This window comes from Lepisma saccharinum, chromosome 11 (genome assembly GCF_977018435.1).
Source record: "Lepisma saccharinum chromosome 11, izLepSacc3.1, whole genome shotgun sequence".
Classification (NCBI taxonomy): Eukaryota; Metazoa; Arthropoda; class Insecta; order Zygentoma; family Lepismatidae; genus Lepisma; species Lepisma saccharinum.
The window spans coordinates 70,685,637-70,705,225 of NC_139239.1; the positions used below are offsets into that span (position 1 = coordinate 70,685,637).

Genomic DNA, 19,589 nt, shown 5'->3' on the forward strand with positions numbered 1-19,589 from the left:
CTTGGCTACGATCCGAAACGTATAGGTGTCTTGGCCGAGAATGAAGAACGCTACATTAGTCTCAGCAAGCAAGTGTCGATTCCGGGAACGAAAAATACAATCGAGATGCGCTTCCTGGATTCGTATAGATTTCTCTCTGCAAGTCTGGATGTTTTAGCGAACAAACTCACCGACGATCAATTTAAAATAACTAGAGCTAGTTTTCCCAACGTAGACATAGAACTCGTTAGACGTAAAGGGGTTTATCCTTACGAATATGTTAGTGATGGTTCTAAATTTAACGACGACGCTCTTCCACTTCCAAGAGAATTTTACAGCAGACTCAGAGAGAAAGGAATCACGGACGAAGAATACCAACACGCGCAACTCATGTGGGAGAAATTAAAATGTAGGACACTCGGACACTACCACGACGCATACTTAAAATTAGACGTGACGATACTCGCGGATGTTTTTCAAGCGTTCAGGAAAACGGCAACGAATATTTATAAATTAGATCCAGCGTATTTCTACAGTCTACCGGGATTAGCGTGGTCGGCAATGTTATTCCAGACAAAGGTCAAGCTGGAACTGATATCGGACGTTGACATGTTGCTATTCATCGAAAGAGGGATACGAGGTGGAATGGTGCAATGCGTACAGAGACATGCAAAAGCTAATAACGTACACATGAAAGAAGATTACGATTCAAATTGAGCATCGAATTACATCTTCTACGTCGACGTTAATAATCTCTACGGACATGCCATGGTTCAGAAACTTCCATACGGGGGATTCGAATGGTTATATCCCACTTCGATAGACATTATTCATTTCGACGATAGCGAGTGTGGTTTCTTCGCAGAGGTAGATCTCCAATTCTCCGACCACCTGCACGACACGTTTTCGGATTTGCCTCCGACTCCCGAAATCAAATGTCCACCCGACTCGGTTCAAGACAAGCTTTGGTTAACATTGGACCCTAAACAGAGATACGTCGTCCACTACAAGAATCTCCGGTTTTTGATTGGTGTTCAGATAGTAAATGTTAGAAGAATACTAAAGTTTAAACATTCCACGTGGTTAAGACCTTACATAGAAACTAACACACAACATAGAACAGCTGCCACTTCCGATTTAGACGAACTGCAGGTCATCGTCAGACGAACTGCAGGTCATCGGTAAAAGCGTCGCGAACATAAAAATTCAAGTGGAGGCTTATCGAGATTTCGAACACATTCAAACCACCATCGCTACGCTTCAGGCGTCTCTGGAGTTGATCAACGAAGAAATTAAAAATATTAGAGTTGAAGCGAGCGCGTTGACGAGCATTCACGACACGTTAATCACGGCTCAGCAGAAGATCGAATATTTAGAAAATTTGAACGTCGAATCCAATCTTGCTCATTTTCATCACGTACTGGACAACATACAGGCTGACTTGGAATCGTTACGGACGAGCGTGCCTTCGAGCGAAGATTTGGAAAAATTGAAAACGGCGGTGACGGCATTATCCGATTCGAGCGACGTCAAAAGTTCGTTGAGCGATCTCGAGAGTAGGGTGTCCAATCTCCCCACCTCCAAAGAATTACACGCTTTGAAAAGAAACATATCACGTATGCTGAAACGACTGGAAACGGAAACGGCGAACGTGGAACAGATTCGAGACGAAATCAGTTCGCTGGTGTCGACGCTGCCCACTTCGCAGAGCGTCGCGGATCTTCACGCGCAGTTTACAGAGATGCGAAGCATCGTGAACGATCTTACCGAGAAGAGTTCGAAATTGAATCAAGTCGAGAACCTTCAGAACATTGTCGTCAACATCAGAGATCAAGTTGGAGTGCTGGAATCCACGCAGGAATCGACGCTGGCCTCTTTCGGTGCCAAGTTGCAAGAACTAAACGAAAGCTACAAGCAGTTGAACGTGGAAGTGAAAATCAAACCGTCATTTTCTGCCGTAACGGATACCATAGTCGAGCATTTGTTGCCCATCGAAAATATACTCGGACACGTTCACAGTAATCTGCTCGGCGTCGACACTAAATTCGCCAAATTGTTCACCTTGCAAGCCATCGAAATCAACAGCGTACCCAATCAACAGAGAATCTCCACGTTCGTCGAAGGTAACAAACTGTACATGTTACATCCTTATCATCCGTACTACAAGTTTCTCCTCGATGGCACGATTCAGATAAACGAATTTTCGTACTGGTCTCACGGCAGAAAAGCTAGCGTTCCCACCATGACCTTGATATCGAATCGTGGTGTCCAGAAAGCAGGAAACATTCCTCTGGCACGTTGGAACGAAACGCGCAACATATATGAAATACACGAAGACGAAGATCTTACCGTTTTCGACGTGAGTGCCGGCGATAAGCTGATCATTCAAAACACGAGCGAGGTGCCACCCTCTTTGAATCCCATCACGCTGGTGCTTATCTTCAAACGTAATCTCTAAAAAAAAATGTCTAGGCAAGCCATCGTCCAAGAATTGCATAAACCTGCACGCCGCAACTACGAACGTTTGGCGGTGGTAACCAAGGGCATCGACGACCTCTGGGAAAGCGACCTCGTCGAGATGAGTAGCGGCAAGTTAAAAAACGTACATAAATTGAACAAGGGCAACAAGTACCTCCTCACCGTCATAGACACGTTTTCGAAATTCGCATGGGCACTACCTTTGAAGGCGAAAACAGGAACGTGCGTCACGGAAGCATTCAAGACAATTTTTCGCGAAAGCGGCGGCAGACGACCTCGGTTTCTGCACACGGACAAGGGGAAGGAATTCTACAATGCCGTATTCCAAAAGTTTATTCGGAAACACGACGTTCGACATTACTCGACCTTCAGTGACGTCAAGGCCAGCATCGTGGAAAGATTTAATCGCACTCTGAAATCGCGCATGTGGTCACGCTTCACGCTTCAGGGAAACTACAAGTGGGTCACCATTCTTCCGGAACTCGTTAACGACTATAATCACACGGTGCACAGAACGATAGGCATGAAGCTAGCTGACGTTACCAAGTCCGACGAGCAGCGTTTAATTTCTAGCGTTTACTGTCCAAAGTACACACCCACGACAAAAAAAGCTAAATACAAAATTGGAGACCAGGTGAGGATCAGTAAATTGAAGCGAACGTTCGACAGGGGTTTCACACGAAACTGGAGCACGGAACTTTTTACCGTCGTTCGAGTTTTACCCGGGAACCGTCACACGTATATAATAAAGGACAGTGGCGGTGAAATTTTATTGGGGAGGAACTCTCTAAAACTAAATACCCCGACACGTACCTTATCGAAAAAGTTTTGTGTAAGAGAGGTGACAAACTTTTGGTGAAATGGCTGGGACTTCCGGAAACAAGTTGGATCCATTCGAACGAAGTGATTCTATGAGTACGTGGAATGTTGTGAAACGTTTACCTGATTCGGAGAGTCAAACGAAGAAAAGGAACGGCGAATTGCTCCCCGACAGCATACGGTGTCTGATCGTAGGACCTTCGGGGTGCGGAAAGACGACACTGCTCATTGATAATTTTATCCTCGCACCCAATTGGTTAGACTGGGAAAACAGACACCTCTACGTATTTTCGAAAAGTCTCGAACAACCGAAATACCAGCAACTTATGAAACTGTACGAGGGACTGGGCATTGCAACTTTCGCATCTGAAATCATTCCACTGGACGATTGTCTCGAGAATTCCGTTGTGGTGTTCGACGACATGATCTTGGAAAATCAAAACGAGATTCGTAATTTTTTCACTCGAGGTCGTCACAAGGGATTAGATTGTTTCTACCTGGCACAAACTTTTTCCAATGTTCCGAAACAACTGCTACGCGACAACGCTAATTTCATATGTTTGTTTCGACAAGACCACACCAATTTAAACACGCACACAATGATTACGTAGGGGCTGACATAAATTACAATCTATTTTCTAAATTCTGCTCCCACTGTTGGAACAGTGACGATTTCGGATTCGTGACCATTGACATGACTCGAAAAGAAACCATGGAAAATATAGGAATAAAATAAACGTTTATCTAGACGTCTCAAAGGCTAACAAGAGGACAATTTCAGATTTGCAACAAGAAAAAAATCCAAAAAAAATCAAAAGTCGAGAATCTAAAAAATAAAATTTGAAAAAACGTTCTTTTTTTTCAAACGTCTGACAAGCATATATAAAATAACCATTACAACAAAAAGTGAGTGTTAGAAAAAGTGGATAGTCTCAAGCGGGTGACAGCAAGAAAACTACGAGAACCGAACGTATAGGCTGAGAATTCGACGTTTCAGAAACGTTTCAACGTATATAGAAAAATGTCAAAACGTCAATTTCAAGAAGACGAAAATCTCAAGTTGCGGGAATACCTCGTGAAACGCTTCAAAGGTTGGAAATCCGAGAATCGCGGATCCTACGAAGAGAAGAAACGTCAAGATCAACCTGTGATCGACGCCATCAGCGGTCTAGGTAAAGAAATTAAAAGTGTCACGGAACAAAATAAAAATTTGATCAACGAACTCGTACCACTCGCAGCTAAAAGTTACGCTGTACCCACGCCCATTTCGAGCATTCCTTCGACGCCGTTCGAACTGAAGGATGTACCACGACGTCAAGCCATAGGTAGCACGTCGTCGTCTTCGGATAAGATCGAGTTGGGACCCTTGGCACGAGACTACCTGAGCACGGGGAAGTACGACAAGGATGAAGTGTTCGGATTGTATCCCAGCATGGAAACCAACGAGGGTGGCGGTGTGGTGTGGAAGATTGGAAAATCGAAGGTGACCTTCGAAGGCAAAGACATTTAAGTTAATTTAGGCGAGAAGGAGAGTTGGACCAGGTATCCGGGTACGGTGGGACTGTGGGAACTCGTTGCCAAAAAGCAGCCGAAAGATTACACCGACGAAGATTACCAGAGTTACAAGGAAATTTTGATCATGACAGATGCCTTGTACCAAAACAACGACGCCTCGCAGAATAGGGTGAAATCGAGCAGCGGCGAGAAGTACAGGAATCTCATCAAACCGATTTGGAACCAGGTCAAAACAGGCAGCGGCGTCAAACGCTACAACACGTTACCCAAAGAATTCGTTTGGGTGGACGACGTGAGGAAGCTCGTGGACCGATTGTTGGTGATAGCCGGCGAAGAGAATGCAGGCAATCGTAATTTCTACAACGAGAAGGTTGGCATCGTGGACATGATCAGCACGAAACTTTCCAACTTCATCGTGAACGACGACAAGGGCATAGGTTACCTGATCAAAATCATCAACACGCTGCCTCCGAGATTCTGGAACGTGGCCGAAGGAAAGGGACTCGTAAACGACATCATCAACAAGTTACCTTTCGAGATGCATTTACCTGGCTACCAGAACTGCGGACCGGGTACCAAACTCGAGAAAAGATTGGAGAGGAGACAAGGGTGTGATTCCGTTGGACGCCGCATGCAAAGATCACGACATCGCCTACAACAACACGCAGACGGATCTGGATGCACGTCACGAAGCAGACAAGAAATTGGAGCATGCCGCTTTCGAAAGATTCGTCAGCAGAGACGCATCGCTGGGTGAACGGGTCGCAGCATTGGGCACCACCATCGACATGAACACAAAACAAAAATTTGGGTGGGGTATATATATTTGCCGCCCGAGCTACTATGTAAAATATTTAAACACATAGTAAATGGAGATGTTAATAAACTTTTAATCATAGCGAGATCAACGCCGAATTTTCGCATCCCTTGTGAAATGGCTGTCAAGGACCGTCTTCGGGAGATCAGTGGCATGATGTGCGGTGATCTCGACACTCTTCTTTCGGCTGCAGGGGGAAAATTAAACGATAGGTTGGATGAATTGCACGAGGCGAGGCAGGGGAGAAGACGATACACGGATGATTGGCGCAAGTCTAAACAGGAGACCGAAGAAATCATCACGCACATCATCGCGTTTTCCGAAGCACGGACTTTCTTCCTCTAACACACACACAAAAAATCTTCGATACAACCTCGTGAAAAAAAGTATATATAAATAACACACATCGTGAAAAAAAATTAAATTTCTCTAACACTCTGAAAATTTTTCTCCTTCGATATGACTGAAAAAAAATGAGTGACCTCCAAGTATTAAAACAAATGCTAAATTTGTCAGTCGAGTATGAAAAAATTCAGGAATTGGAAGTCGACAAACCTTACACGATAACTTCCGATTCAATTGTTTCTACCCAGTATGGTCCCAAGGTGCGTCTGTTGCTCAACGGACAATACAGTCTATTTTTACCAGATCGATACGCTAACATGTTATCCGACGAGAAGCTAGCTATTTTAATCGAGAACAAAACTCGAATCGTGTACAAGGGGACAAAGGAACTTCTTGGTAAGAAAACGAAGCACGTAATAGAATTTGTGTAACGGCTGCGCGGAGTATATATAAAATAACATCCCTTGAAAAAAAAAATTACACGAAACAAAAAAAAATCTCAGAACATATATATAAATAACATACTGTAAAAAAAAATTACACGAGAGAGGGAAACAAAAAAATCTCAGAACATTTATATATATAAATAACATACCGTAAAAAAATAACATATAGAGCATCAACATGAAGCCCAAGGGTGTCGTGTACCAGATACCATATTCGAATCTTAAAAATCTAGGTGCCCTGGATGGGTTACTCACCAAGAAACAACGCGAGAAGAAACGTTCTTGCTTGTCGAAAGGACACGGAATGAAATTACTTCTCAGCACACCTCAATTGAGACGGTTGCAGCGTTCGCGGAAACAGCAAAAGATCGGAGGTTTCATATTCAGCATCCCGGCCATCCTGGCAGCATTGGGGGCCGTTGGAAGTTTGGCCGGCGGAAGCGCCGCCATCGCGAAAACCGTCATCGACTCGAAGAAGAACAAGGCGGAATTGGAAGAACAGAAACGTCACAACCTGGCCATGGAGAAGAAAGGCGGGAAGGGGGTGGGCGTAATGAAAAAGTTTAAAAAAAAGAAACAGCAGCACTCACCAACCGAGACATTGAATCTCTGATCGAACCTTTACAAATCAAACACTTCAGAGGCGTTTTCATGTCCGACTCGTTACCTTCAACCGTTAAAAGAAGAGAATGTGGAGTAGTCAACTTGGACAGTCAAGAAAATCCAGGCACGCATTGGATATGTTACCACAAAAACGATGACAAAGCATTCGTTTTCGATTCTTTCGGAGGTGTTCCACCTAGAAATTTAGTTCATTATCTGAAAACGAACAAAACCTCTATATACTACAAGACGAACGCATTCAAAATTTCGGAGACGTGAACTGCGGTCATCTCTGTCTCTCCGTGCTCGCGTTTTTCTCTAAAATAAATAAGCCTACGATCGAAGATTTCCAGAAAACATTGTGGAACCTGAAACAGCATCACGACAATGGGCGTGTTCCATCTCACGAGCGAATCTTCGATCTTGAAACTCACGCTGCACGACGACATCGTCTATCCTAAATCCATAGCTCTGCGTGCATTCTACAGCATGTACCTCATACCTAACGTCACGCAGCACAACAACAAAATTAGCGTCGGAAGCGAACATATCGTCGTCACGCCAGGCCAATACAATCTTTCTACTTTGCAAGCTCAATTACCCAAAGGCACGTACCTTTCTCAAAATTCGGTCACGCACAGAGTGGAAATCGTATCGGCGACGGAGACCGTGGACCTGGGCACCATAGGAGAACTTTTAGGTTTCGAGAACGACACCAAACTCGAAGCTGGCATCAAGCACGTAGCAACCAATATTCCTAAATTCTTGGCCATCGAGACTCTGAACGTACACTGCAACGTGGCGGAAGGCATGATCACGAAATCCTCGGACGGGGGGTTGCTGGGAAGTCACAAGCAGACGGGAATCATCGCCACGTTCAAACCAAGTTCCGAATTCATGGAACCGATCATCTACACACCCTCTTCGCCGATCTATTTTCCAGTATGTCGCAACCGCATAGATGACAGAGTTGGTGGTGACGAACGAGAAAGGAGAGGTGGTGGATTTCGCAGGTGCAACGACCACTGCCATCGTGGAGATCAACGTATAATAAATAACCATACATCATGGAGCAAATCGAAAGTTACGAATTGCAATCTTTCCCTCCCAACCGTCGCACGTTCGCCAATCTCAACGAAGCGAACAGGGAGATCGAATACGACGTGGACGTAGGCGACGGGTTCGTTCATCCTCACAGAGCGGACCTCTACCTTCAATTCGACGTGGTGAAGAAGGAGACCGGAGACGCGTTTCCCGCAGCAGCAGCAAATTTGATACTCGTGGACAACTTCGTGCCTCACCTGTTCTCGCAGGTGGAGGTGAGGAAACACGGTACCGTCATCGACAGAATAGATTATCCAGGCATCACGTCGACGGCAGTGGGAACATTGAAATTATCCAAAACGGACGCAGCATACTATCAAGCTGGGGGGGTTCGAAGCGGGGACGAAAATATCGACGAGAAGTCACACGGTGCTCTTTCCATGCGTCTGCTGCCGGGATTCTTCTCGGACTACAAGGAGATCACGTGGAAGGGAGGACTGAGGATCACGTTTCGAAGAGCGGCCAACGACAACGACGCACTGATGCGATACGCTACTTTGGGTCCGGACGGCACCACGCCACTGCCCAACACTTTACCCGAAGCAGCCAAGTGCGTCATCCGGAGCATGGAGTTGAGAATGCCGATCGTGGAATACGAAACGAACTACGCCCTCAAGTACAAAGCGGAGATCTTGAAAAGTCCACAGGTGCCGATTCACTTTCACGGTTACCAGTGCGTGCAAAAGTTAGCGTCGGGAAGTCACATGGAATTCGACGTGACGACGCAGTTCAACAACATACAGTTCGACATGCCAGATTTCGTCATTGTGCTCTTTCAGACCGGGAGGGACAAGAATCAGGAAAAAGATTCCAGCAAATTCGACGACTGCAAGATCAAGAACGTTTACCTGAAGAATGGAAGGAACGAAGTCTTCCCGCGCGAAAATTACAACCTCGACATGACCAAAGACGATTAGCTCAAACTTTAAGCATTCTCGGCTTACAAACGCGTGACCGAGGGAAGCGTGGACATGTACTACACGCCCAGCGAATTCAAAACCCACAGACCCATGTCCGTCATCAACACCACGAAGAGGAAGCAGGTGGTGGTCAACGATCGCACCAACATCAAGGTCGTCTGCGAGTTCAACAGTCCGTTGCCCGAGGATACCGTGTGCAGCGTCATCCTGATTGCAGAGAAGTCTTCGCGTACGACGTGAAGAACGAGAGGGTGACGGAGCAGTTTTAAAAAATATTTCGTAAAAAAAAAATAATTGCCACATACTAAAAAAAAATCAACAAGGTTATATAAAATACAATGTAAGTTAGTTCGGTGCGCAAATAAAAAAAAATAATAACTCATGAAACTCTACAAAGGCATGGCTTTGATAGCCATGACCATTAGAACTGGTGTTGTGCACCACGCACCCCTCTCTGCCGGGATATTTTTTTTTCTTTTTTTTGAGGGCCTTAACAAAAATAATTTTCATTATCACACACACACACACACCGCAGAAGATCACACATGAGTTTTTTTTTAAAAAAACAAACAAAAAAAAACATCGTAGCAGATTACGCTGAGAGCAAGGTCGTAGTAGATTACACTGAGGGACCTTAGAGTAAGAGGAGACAGACTTATAGGAAAATGTCGTAAGTCATTTCAAAAGTGTAGGTCAAAGGACGAGTTAGCATAAGAGCAAAATTTGAAGGAGGTAAAAAATAGCTTAAAAAAGTGATGCCAGAGCTTTTTTTCTGTCCACTTTTCTCTCATTGTAGGTTAATTTAGCCCGTAAAACGTCGTAAAATAAAAAAAAGTACGTCAAAAGGATGGTTCCAGAACGTACCATACCACCTTCGTCAGGCACGGAACGTGGAGAGAAAGTGAGTTTTTTTTGAGGTTTTGGTGAACCTCAATTGATCGAAGTGAGTTTTTGATGTTTTGGTGCTGTTTTCTTCGCTGCGAAACATCGTCAGCGCAATAAATGAGTCGCAGAACGTGGACAGAAAGCGAGTTTTTGAGGTTTTGGTGATCCTCACTTGATGCGTGTGAAGCAGGCTTATTGTACTACTAGTAGGTCAAAGCACGTAGAGGCTCTCGTGTAGTTTAGCACAAAAAAAAAATGAATAGGTTAAGTTATATCACGTAAGATCGTGGCATTCGTACCAAGTATGAGTGGGAAAAAAGGGAAATTTTACTAAAACATCGCTAAATGCTAAAACACAGACAAAAAATTGTCAAAATATGTCAAAAACTGATATTCAATTGATAAAAAAAGAGGCTAAAAAAGCACTCGTACCAAGTATTGCGTAGAACCGATTAACTTACACTACTAAAACCCCCCTCAAATGTCAAAATGAAGACAAATTGATGAGAGGATCTGACCCCTTTGTGCCGCTCCGATTTCCATGAAATTTGGCAATGTATGGAGGGGCCCAAAGGAAGAAGTACGTTTTTTTGTGTTTCAGCTAAAAAATGGTTTTAGGGGCAACCCCCCCCCTCAAATGTCAAGATGAGGAGAAATTGAAGTGGGGATATGACCCTGAAACCACGTAAATATGGCATTGGAAGAAACAGGGGGCATAGGGCCCCTCTATACACCTGCGAAATTTCATGGAAATCGAAGGGGGACACAGGAGTCAGATCAATTTGTCCTCATCTTGACATTTCAGGGGGTTTTGCCCCCTAAAACAGTTTTTTACCCGAAACAAAAAAACACGTATTTCTTCCTTTGGGCCCCTCTATACACCTGCCAAGTTCCATGGCAGGATCGAAGGGGGAAACTTAGATAACCTCCCTTGTTAGTCTTACAGTTTGTAATTATATAACACTGTATATATTATAATGTTTTATTTTAATTTGTAAAACTGTAACTGTAGAACAATTGTATAATTTTTGTATAACATTTCTATCTTGTTAAATGTGTTAAAGGTTTCATCCTGGAATAGAATGTCTCACATTTATGTGAATTTCCAATACATTCGAATGAATACATATTCGTTTCAATGTCATTTAAAAATCACCTCTGACATTTTATGTTAAACAAGTAAGATTATTTTTATGCACGAGTGTGTTAGCCGATGCGTAGCAAAGTATTTTAGAAACAACACTTGAAGGACTAACTAATGAAAAATTTCTTTGTAATCGAAGATCATAATACCTTTTAAGGTGTGGTAATATTATAATGGGATTGAGATACCAAACTCTCGGTTCCGGGCCCGACCCTGTGGCCGAGTGGTTAGCACATCGCGCTGCGACGCCAAGGGTCCCGGGTTCGAATCCCGGTCGGGCTTGGTTGTTTGTGAATGTCCATTCATCAATTTCATCATTTCATCACTCATCCCCATCTTCGCAAATTAGCCAAGAGGCACAAAACGCGAAGCAAAATAAACTAAATCAATCAATCAATCTCGGTTCCGGATCCGGATGCGTTTGGCCATCCCTAGTACAAACATTTCCATTACGACAAATAACATATAGACGTTGAATTTGAGTCTAGAAATTTGGGTGCGTCAGCGCTTAGGCTATTTTGCACCCGTCACGTTATACGGGGTCCAGCCCCTTAGCATAACAAATAACATATCTGTAAGGTCTCATATCTAAAATCTTAAAATATTGTGACTTAGGTTAAAAGCTGAGGCTGTAAAGGGGCAGTCAGCACACACAAGGACAAAACACAGGACAACACACAGAATTATACTGGCCATAGAGCCAGTCGCCAGAGCCTCGTTAGTCTACAAAATACAGTCCAGGGTGTACTACGTGGAAGTGAGGTTGACACTTAAGTGAACTACGTGGAAGTGAGGTTCACAATTGGGTGTACTGCGTGAAAGATCATCCCTTACACCCCCATATACCTTGACGTGTCTCGCATTGAACTTTAGATATAAGACTAAAAAAGAGAGTGGATTTATTGTCTTTAAAAAATTGTTTCAAATACAAAATATTGTGCAAAGTGTGTATACATGATACCGTTTGCTTGAAGTAATTTTTATATTTCAACAAGGAATGTGATTTTTTTACATGTTTGTTAGCCGTGCTATGTAACAATATGATACGTTCTCATCTCATCATTTATGTAAAATCTAAAGAAATATGTTTAAACAAATGTGATATAGCGAGTGATTTTTGCATTGAGGAAATTTTATGTCGTAGTAGAACAGAATAATTCACACAGATGAAAGCCTATGTAGACCCACTGGAAGTAGTTGATCTTGGTTTAGTTTCATAAAAACTAATTCCATATAAATATTTTGTTTAATAACTCTCATACGTTCAACTATATTTCATATGTTATATTTATTGAATTGTGTGTAAAGTTGTTCAAAGCAAAGGAGTACGGGATGTAAAAGAACAGTATAAAAACAGCACAATTTATGGCTCGTGGTCCTGTCAAATCGACCTTATTTTGTCGTGATCTTCCTTGAAACTTTAGATATTAAAGGGCTCACGTTCAAGTTGGGTCAGCAGCGGACCCCCAAGGTAAAAAAATCCTCCCTTTTCTCATCGTAGACCGTGTGTTTCACATGATGTAACGAGAAAATATCCGATGAAGAACAAGAAGAAGGACAGAAAATGTCTTTGTTACTTTTAGCTAATATCTCTCATCCGTGGCCCTCACCTCCACGACTTACTCCCGCTTTAGACGAACGCATTTTCCTTGGCATTTTTCTTAACGTTTATGCCATGACCAAAATGCTACCGTGTAAGGTAAAATATTTAATGGCATTTCAGGTGCCATGGCATATATCAAGGCATTTCAGATGCTATAGCATATACCATGACATTTCTCAAGCATAGGATTCGTCCTATTTCTGTAGCATTTTCGTATCACAACCAATCACAGTCGACGTCTAGGTCACGAATGCTAGTGCAGGTGTGTAATGGCGGCACCGTGAGATGTAAACAATGTATCACTTCACATTTTTAAAAGCCGATAACCATTCAACCGAGAGGAATAACGTTTCCGATAAAACGGTATTAGGTACAAAACAATGGCACTGCTTAAATAAATGCTTTGCAGCGTTTCTGTACACGAATGGAAGAATATTTTAGTTGTTTCAATTATAAACACCTTGCACTCGCCATAGATGTTGTAACTCGACCTTCCTGATGGCGTAGTGTCACGTCCTCGCCTTGTATTTAAGGGATCCCGGGTTAGATACCTGGTGGAGGGGCATACCACAGTAGTTCGGATTCTGCTTTAAACTATAAGCCCAGTCCAGATTAGTTTATCTGTGTATAAAGTGGACTTAAAACAAGGACCAATCAATCAATCAATATAAAATGTTATCTGATGCTGCCTTTGCAAATACTTGGTAAGAATAAGTGGCAGAAAAGTGAAGTAAAATATACCAAATCTATCAATCTATGAATAATTAAAACAAAAACGAGGGAAAAGAAAAAGGAATAGAAAGAAAGTAAGATAAATGGAAAGGTATAAATAGAAAGTGAAAAAGAAAGAGCAAGATATATATATATGAGCAGTGACCAGCCAATGACGAACGTCTTCCAAATCTTGCTGGGTTGAGTTTATGTCACTTTTGGGAGTTACGGGGGAAGTTTACAATGATGCATACGTAACGGCTTAGTAGAAGTAGGGACGGAAAGAGATAAGTTACAATGGAAAGCACCCAGATAATTGGTGGGGTTCAACTTCCAGTAGTCCAACAATAGTTAATAGTTATAGACCATTAATAATAATATTATTAAAATTCACATAACGATAACTACTATCATACTACTATCATCATTATTAATACTACAAACGAAACATTCACTATCAATAGGAGTTACGACGGGTACGGTATATTAATTATACAAACTCTTATAGCCTCCGTGATTATATCAACATCTTTAAATACCACATGACTTTGTTATGTATTATTCTTAGTATTTTACGAGAGAAACTTGGTCTATTTATTTATACAACAACCCTCACTAAAAAAAAAAAACTTTTAAGTTAAGAACAAAAGTATTAATAATAATTAGTATCCTTCCAACAATCCAATTATTATTTTATATCACGTATTTTTGAACCAATTGATAATTCCATCCACATTACACAAATAGACACTGCTATAACATTACGAACTACAATACCTCCATCACGAATAAAATAATACATGAATCAAAATTCTAAGATTCTAAATGTTAATCATGAAGTTGAAAATGAATAAAAAAATTACAAGAGATGAAGAAATTGAATATATTGGCAATGTCATACAACTCGAACACAGAACCTTCGAAGATGAGACTAAGATCTTCGATTACAAGGAAAATGGCATTTAAAGTCAATCAATAATTAAAAAAATTTCTAGCAATAATAAATTAATATTATATAATTATATATATTTATTTTTAACTATTACAAGATGATGTACAAAGTAACTTTAACAGGTTCTTTGAGAAATAATCGACGCGGAGTCTGGCATTTTCGAAACACAAAACAAGAATTGAATGGAATAACTTCAATTGTTTACAATAAACAAAGCCCCAACACAGCTACTATCTTTACAGACCAGTCTTCAATGTCTTCTACGTACTCTCCTTGTAGTGAATATGGTTGAGAGCATCTCAATTTGTTGGCCTGAATGTCTGCAACATTCAATTCAGAAGGAGGTAAAGTAACGTCGCCTTCTTGAAATTTCAAAAAATTAAAAAGAGCACAATTGCAATTCAAAGGGTTGTCATTCAGATCAACAACAACTCGAGAATTTGATTTCGTAACATTCGTTGTTATTCCGTTGTCTTTCAATATAACAGAGGTGATTACATTGCGAGTGAGGTTGACCGTCAAGTTGAAAGGTGAGTACATCAGATCATCGAAATTGATGGTAGAAATTTGATTGCGAGAAAGACCAAGGTAAGTTAGACGTTTCAATGAGTTCTTCATTTGTGGAAGAATTTGTTTCAATCTATTGTACGAAACGTCAAGATACACCAAGTTGGGGAAAAACTCCAGGGTTCTGGAGTATGAAAATTCGCCAGTGTGTCTGTAGTAGAAATCATTGTCTAAAGAAAGAGAGTTGTGAGCAAGATTTAAGAAAAATAAACTTCGTAGATATGTAAATGCATCAGAATATATTATAGCTAAATTATTGTTGTTGAGATGTAATTTCTCTAGAGATGGCAAAAGATCTCCACCCGAAAACTTCCCTATCCTTTCAATACTATTATATGATAAATCCAGCGTTTGCAATGCTATCGAGTTCCTGAACAGACTCTCATCCACCGATTTTATTCTATTATTATTTAAATAAAGAATTTCTATATTCTCCAATGGAATAAATATGGAAGAAATATTGTTCAGCTTGTTATGGTTAAGATAAAGTGATCGTAAATTTTTTGAAGTTGTAAATGTACCAATCTCTAAAGCAGTTATGTCATTGTGACTTAAATCAAGAACTCTAAGGTTGCTCATGTTTTGGAAAGTTTTTGAACTAATAGTTTTTAATTTATTGTTACTTAAATGTATTTCCTTCAGATCTTCTCTGTATGTAAATATATTGCTTGGTAGGTTTTGAAGATTATTACGATCTAATTTAATGGATTGAATGGGAGAATCTTTCACGAAATTTTTGGGAAGTGTCTCAATTGAATTGTGGCTTAAATCGAGGAAACGAAGTGAACTTGCTCCTGACAAGAAATCTATTTCAAGCTCTTCAATTCCACAGTTACTCATTTCTATTCCTCGCAAGTTTGATATATTGCAAAATATATTATTACTGATATTCATAATGTTATTGTGAGATAGAATAAGGAAGTATAATCTCGGTGGAACCACTTTGTCTCTCAAGTAAGTCAAGGAATTATCACTAATATTGAGCCTTATTAACTGTAGTAAATCTTTGAAAGTATTGTTTAGGTCGTTTATATTGCAAGAGGATAGTTTCAAATAGGAGAGATTTTTCAAACTGGAAAAAGTATCGCTGCTGATGCTAATGTTATTGTAGTCCAGGTACAACCTGTCAAGATTAACTAAGCGAGTGAAGATAGTGTTTGGTAGAGACGAAATGGAGTTACCTTCTAAGCGTAGATCGACAAGGCTAACCAGGTCCTTGAATATGTCTTCATGTAAATACTGCAATTTGTTGTTACTTAGGAAGAGCATTTTCAGATTACTTAATTTATGGAATATTGTTGACGGTAATTCTGTAAGTTTATTTTCTTCCAAATTAAGATGTCGTAAGATTGTTGTGTCAGCAAATAAATACTCTGGAAGTGTTGTTAAGTTTGATCGAACTAAGCTAAAATCTTTCAGCAATTTTGGTAATATTTTGCTATGCACTTCTTGAACATATTTATAATCTATACTCAGTGAGTGAAGTTTGTGCACACCAAGTAACATAAGTTTATTGATATCCAGAACACAGTCATTTTGACATTCAATGTACACTTCCCATAAAGTTGAAGCAGCATTTGTAGATGATAAAAGGTTCTTCATAAATTGTTCAACGTACTTGCAGCCTTTAAGATCTAGAGAACTGATACTGTTCACCTTACTTCCGGAATAAAAGTTTTCAGGGAAATGCGAAGAAATTTCGTAGCAGTGAGTTATCATATCGAAACCCGAGGAAACGCTACGCAATACATCTATTGTTACGTCGTTGTGACAGTAAACCTTCAGAAGATGAGATGAACTGGACACAGAACAGTCTTGCCAACGTAATTTGGCGTCGGCCATCGGATGTATATAGGCAAAACACATCTTTCTAAGATATATATTACTGATGATGACAAAAATAAGACCAATATAACGCCACATGGTGTACTATTTCACATACTGTCTTAGAGTTTCTGAAATTCTACACTAACTCAATGTGTTTCTTCGGGCACAAAAAAATGAAACTACACTATTTCACCACTGATCTCAAAATTCATATAATCTATTCTCTCCGCATTTTTTCTTTCGAACATTTTCTTCATGAGGATAACACGGAAAATTCCGATGGCGAATAGGCAACGTTGCCCAATATTCTAACGAGATGAAAAGTGTGGAGATGATATAATTTTTGAGAACTCCGGGGATAAGAAATAACCCTGAAACAAGAAAGAACATTTTTTAGAATGAAAAATATGTTTGGGTGAAACAAACTGCAATTATTTTAACTACGATTGTTGTTATAGACTGATGTAAGCATAAAATGTTTAGCAAACCCATAGTAATGCTAATTACGCTATTATAACTCTTTTCCGACTTTCCAAATAAATAGTTTCTTTGTATATAATATGTAATACTTCAATGTTTTGTCTATTTTTAATAATTTACAATCACAACTATTTTTTGTACTAATATTATCACTTTTGAATGAAAACTACAGTTTTGGAAGAAATGAGATGTGACAAGCGTGTTCAAACATGTCACTATATACTTTTACATGTCTCGCATTGAATTTCAGATATAAAAATAAAATGGACAAATGGGCTTATTGCCATAAAAAAAAATCATGTACAAAATATTGTACACTTTTCTAAATGTTTTCTGACAGCTTTGAATGATTTCTAAGTCCAGAAATCGTTAATTGGGCAACAAAGCAGAGAGTAGCCAACTTTACTGTAGTAAAAGATTTACATTCTTGGTTATAAAATGAATTCACAAACTATATTCGCTCAACATATTAATAAAAAGTAAAGTAAAGTGCTCCCCTGTGCCTAGCACAAGGTCATGAAGGCGTATAGGTGGTGTGGGGGTAACGCCCCACACTTTCTTGATCCGGTCATGAGTGGGGGTGATGTGATCAGCACCACGCCCCTGACCGCCTTTACCCCCCAGGGTTTCCCCCAGGTACCCATGTTATTCGACGCTGGGTGGGCGCCGGGGCCGCTTCCAACGTTAGAACATATTAATAGAGAACAAAACAGAAAACTTAAGTGTGACGAATTATTTTTGAGAATACATGCGATTCGGTATGTTAAAATTGGAATCAGAGAAAATCTTGTGAGGTTGCAAACACTGCACTCGCTCGTTGTCCGCCTGGAGGAAACCTCTGTCAAGTTTGAACACAAAAGGGCATCATTACAAATAGTTTATGCAAATCAAATGTGAGAACACCTTGCAAAGTTCTGTGCAATGAGCGAAAAATAATAATTCTAGCAATTTGCAGCGAAAATATGTTCGTCGCATAGAAAAGTGGTAGCTTACGCAGTAATCAACACGTTTCAAGGCACTTGCTACAAGCAATGTTGTACAGTATTTGGTAAAGTACTCACGTCAGAGATATCTTCTTTCCAAGGCATGAATGGTCGCGGGTTCCAATCCAATGCCCTCCCATTTTTTTATGGCATTCAGATACAATGAGTATGGACTTTAGTAATTAAGTGGAATGATTTAGTTTCAGAATGTTCGCAAAGATTAATTCAGGTAAATGTATTTTTTCTTTCTGGCACTAAGGTATAACATTCAGAGATGAGATTTATTTCAAAGCACTAACGTTTCACTCAATCTAGGCAGGCAACATGTGAAAAGTCTGCAATTACTTTGAAACTAATTTACATAACATATCCTTGATTATTATTACCAATCACTCTAAGTAATTATTTTTATTATTCTTTTAAAAGCAATACGAACTTTCTTCAATTTGGATTAAAAAATGGGCTATTAATCACAATATTAAAAACGTTATAATCTTATGTACGCCAAGCAGAACTGTATTTTCATGAATGATTTATCCAAATTAAAAGGTTGCAGTGCATATTATGTAAGTAGCCTTAAAGATAAAATAAAGAAAAGCAATTAGCACTGATAAGTGCGCCGGGCCAGGAAGCGCCGCGGAGACCGCCATCAGAGCAGTGACCCTCTGTTGCCACGTTTGCCTGCAAAGGAACTCGCGGTCAAACAGCCCAATTACGCCCACCGCTTGGGCTAGAACTGATAACATTAAAATTCCTCTTCCCCAAGGCTACCATTAGGAATAGAGGATTTTGTAAAAATAACCGTTTTGCGGTGACTTCAATGTAACTACTTTTATCCCTTCGATTCAGCACTTCAGTAGTTTAAACCACCAAACAGATGGTTTTATCGAATTATTCAACTACTCTCTTTTCATTTATTAAAAACAACCAACTTTCATTTTCAGCGCGAAAAGTTTTTTGAATTTGAATTTGAATTTAAAATTTTGGGTACGTCTGCACTAAGGCTATTTTGCACCCGTCACATTATACGGGGTCCAGCCCCTTACCGTTACAAATTACAACTCTAACGTTGCACAACTAAAATCATAAAATATTAACATGTTCTGACTTTCATTAAAAGCTGAGGCTGCAAAGGGGCACTCAGCACACATAAGGACAAAAGAACAGGACAATACAAACAAAATTATACTGGCCATTGGGCCAGTCGCCAGAGCCTCGTTAGTCTTCAGTCCAGGGTGTACTAACGTGGAAGTGAGGTTGACATTTGGTTGTACTACGTGGAAGGTCACCCCTTAAACCCCTCAGCGCGAAAAGTATTTTAGGCAATTTTTTTTAAAAAATAATTTCTAGGTCATCAACTATGGAGCCTTATTGATGACTAAGCTATGCTTCCTATTTGCTTTCTGCACAT

At 40.4% G+C, this 19,589-nt stretch overlaps 1 protein-coding gene across 1 annotated transcript; it reads right to left on the bottom strand.

Moving 5' to 3' along the window:
• Positions 1 to 14,436: 14,436 nt before the first annotated feature.
• Positions 14,437 to 17,038, bottom strand: LOC145994909 (uncharacterized). Its single transcript, XM_083131379.1, has one exon. The coding sequence runs from the start codon at positions 16,809 to 16,811 to the stop codon at positions 14,523 to 14,525; it is 2,289 nt and encodes a 762-aa protein (XP_082987505.1). The 5' UTR covers positions 16,812 to 17,038; the 3' UTR covers positions 14,437 to 14,522.
• Between the last annotated feature and the right edge of the window lie 2,551 nt (positions 17,039 to 19,589).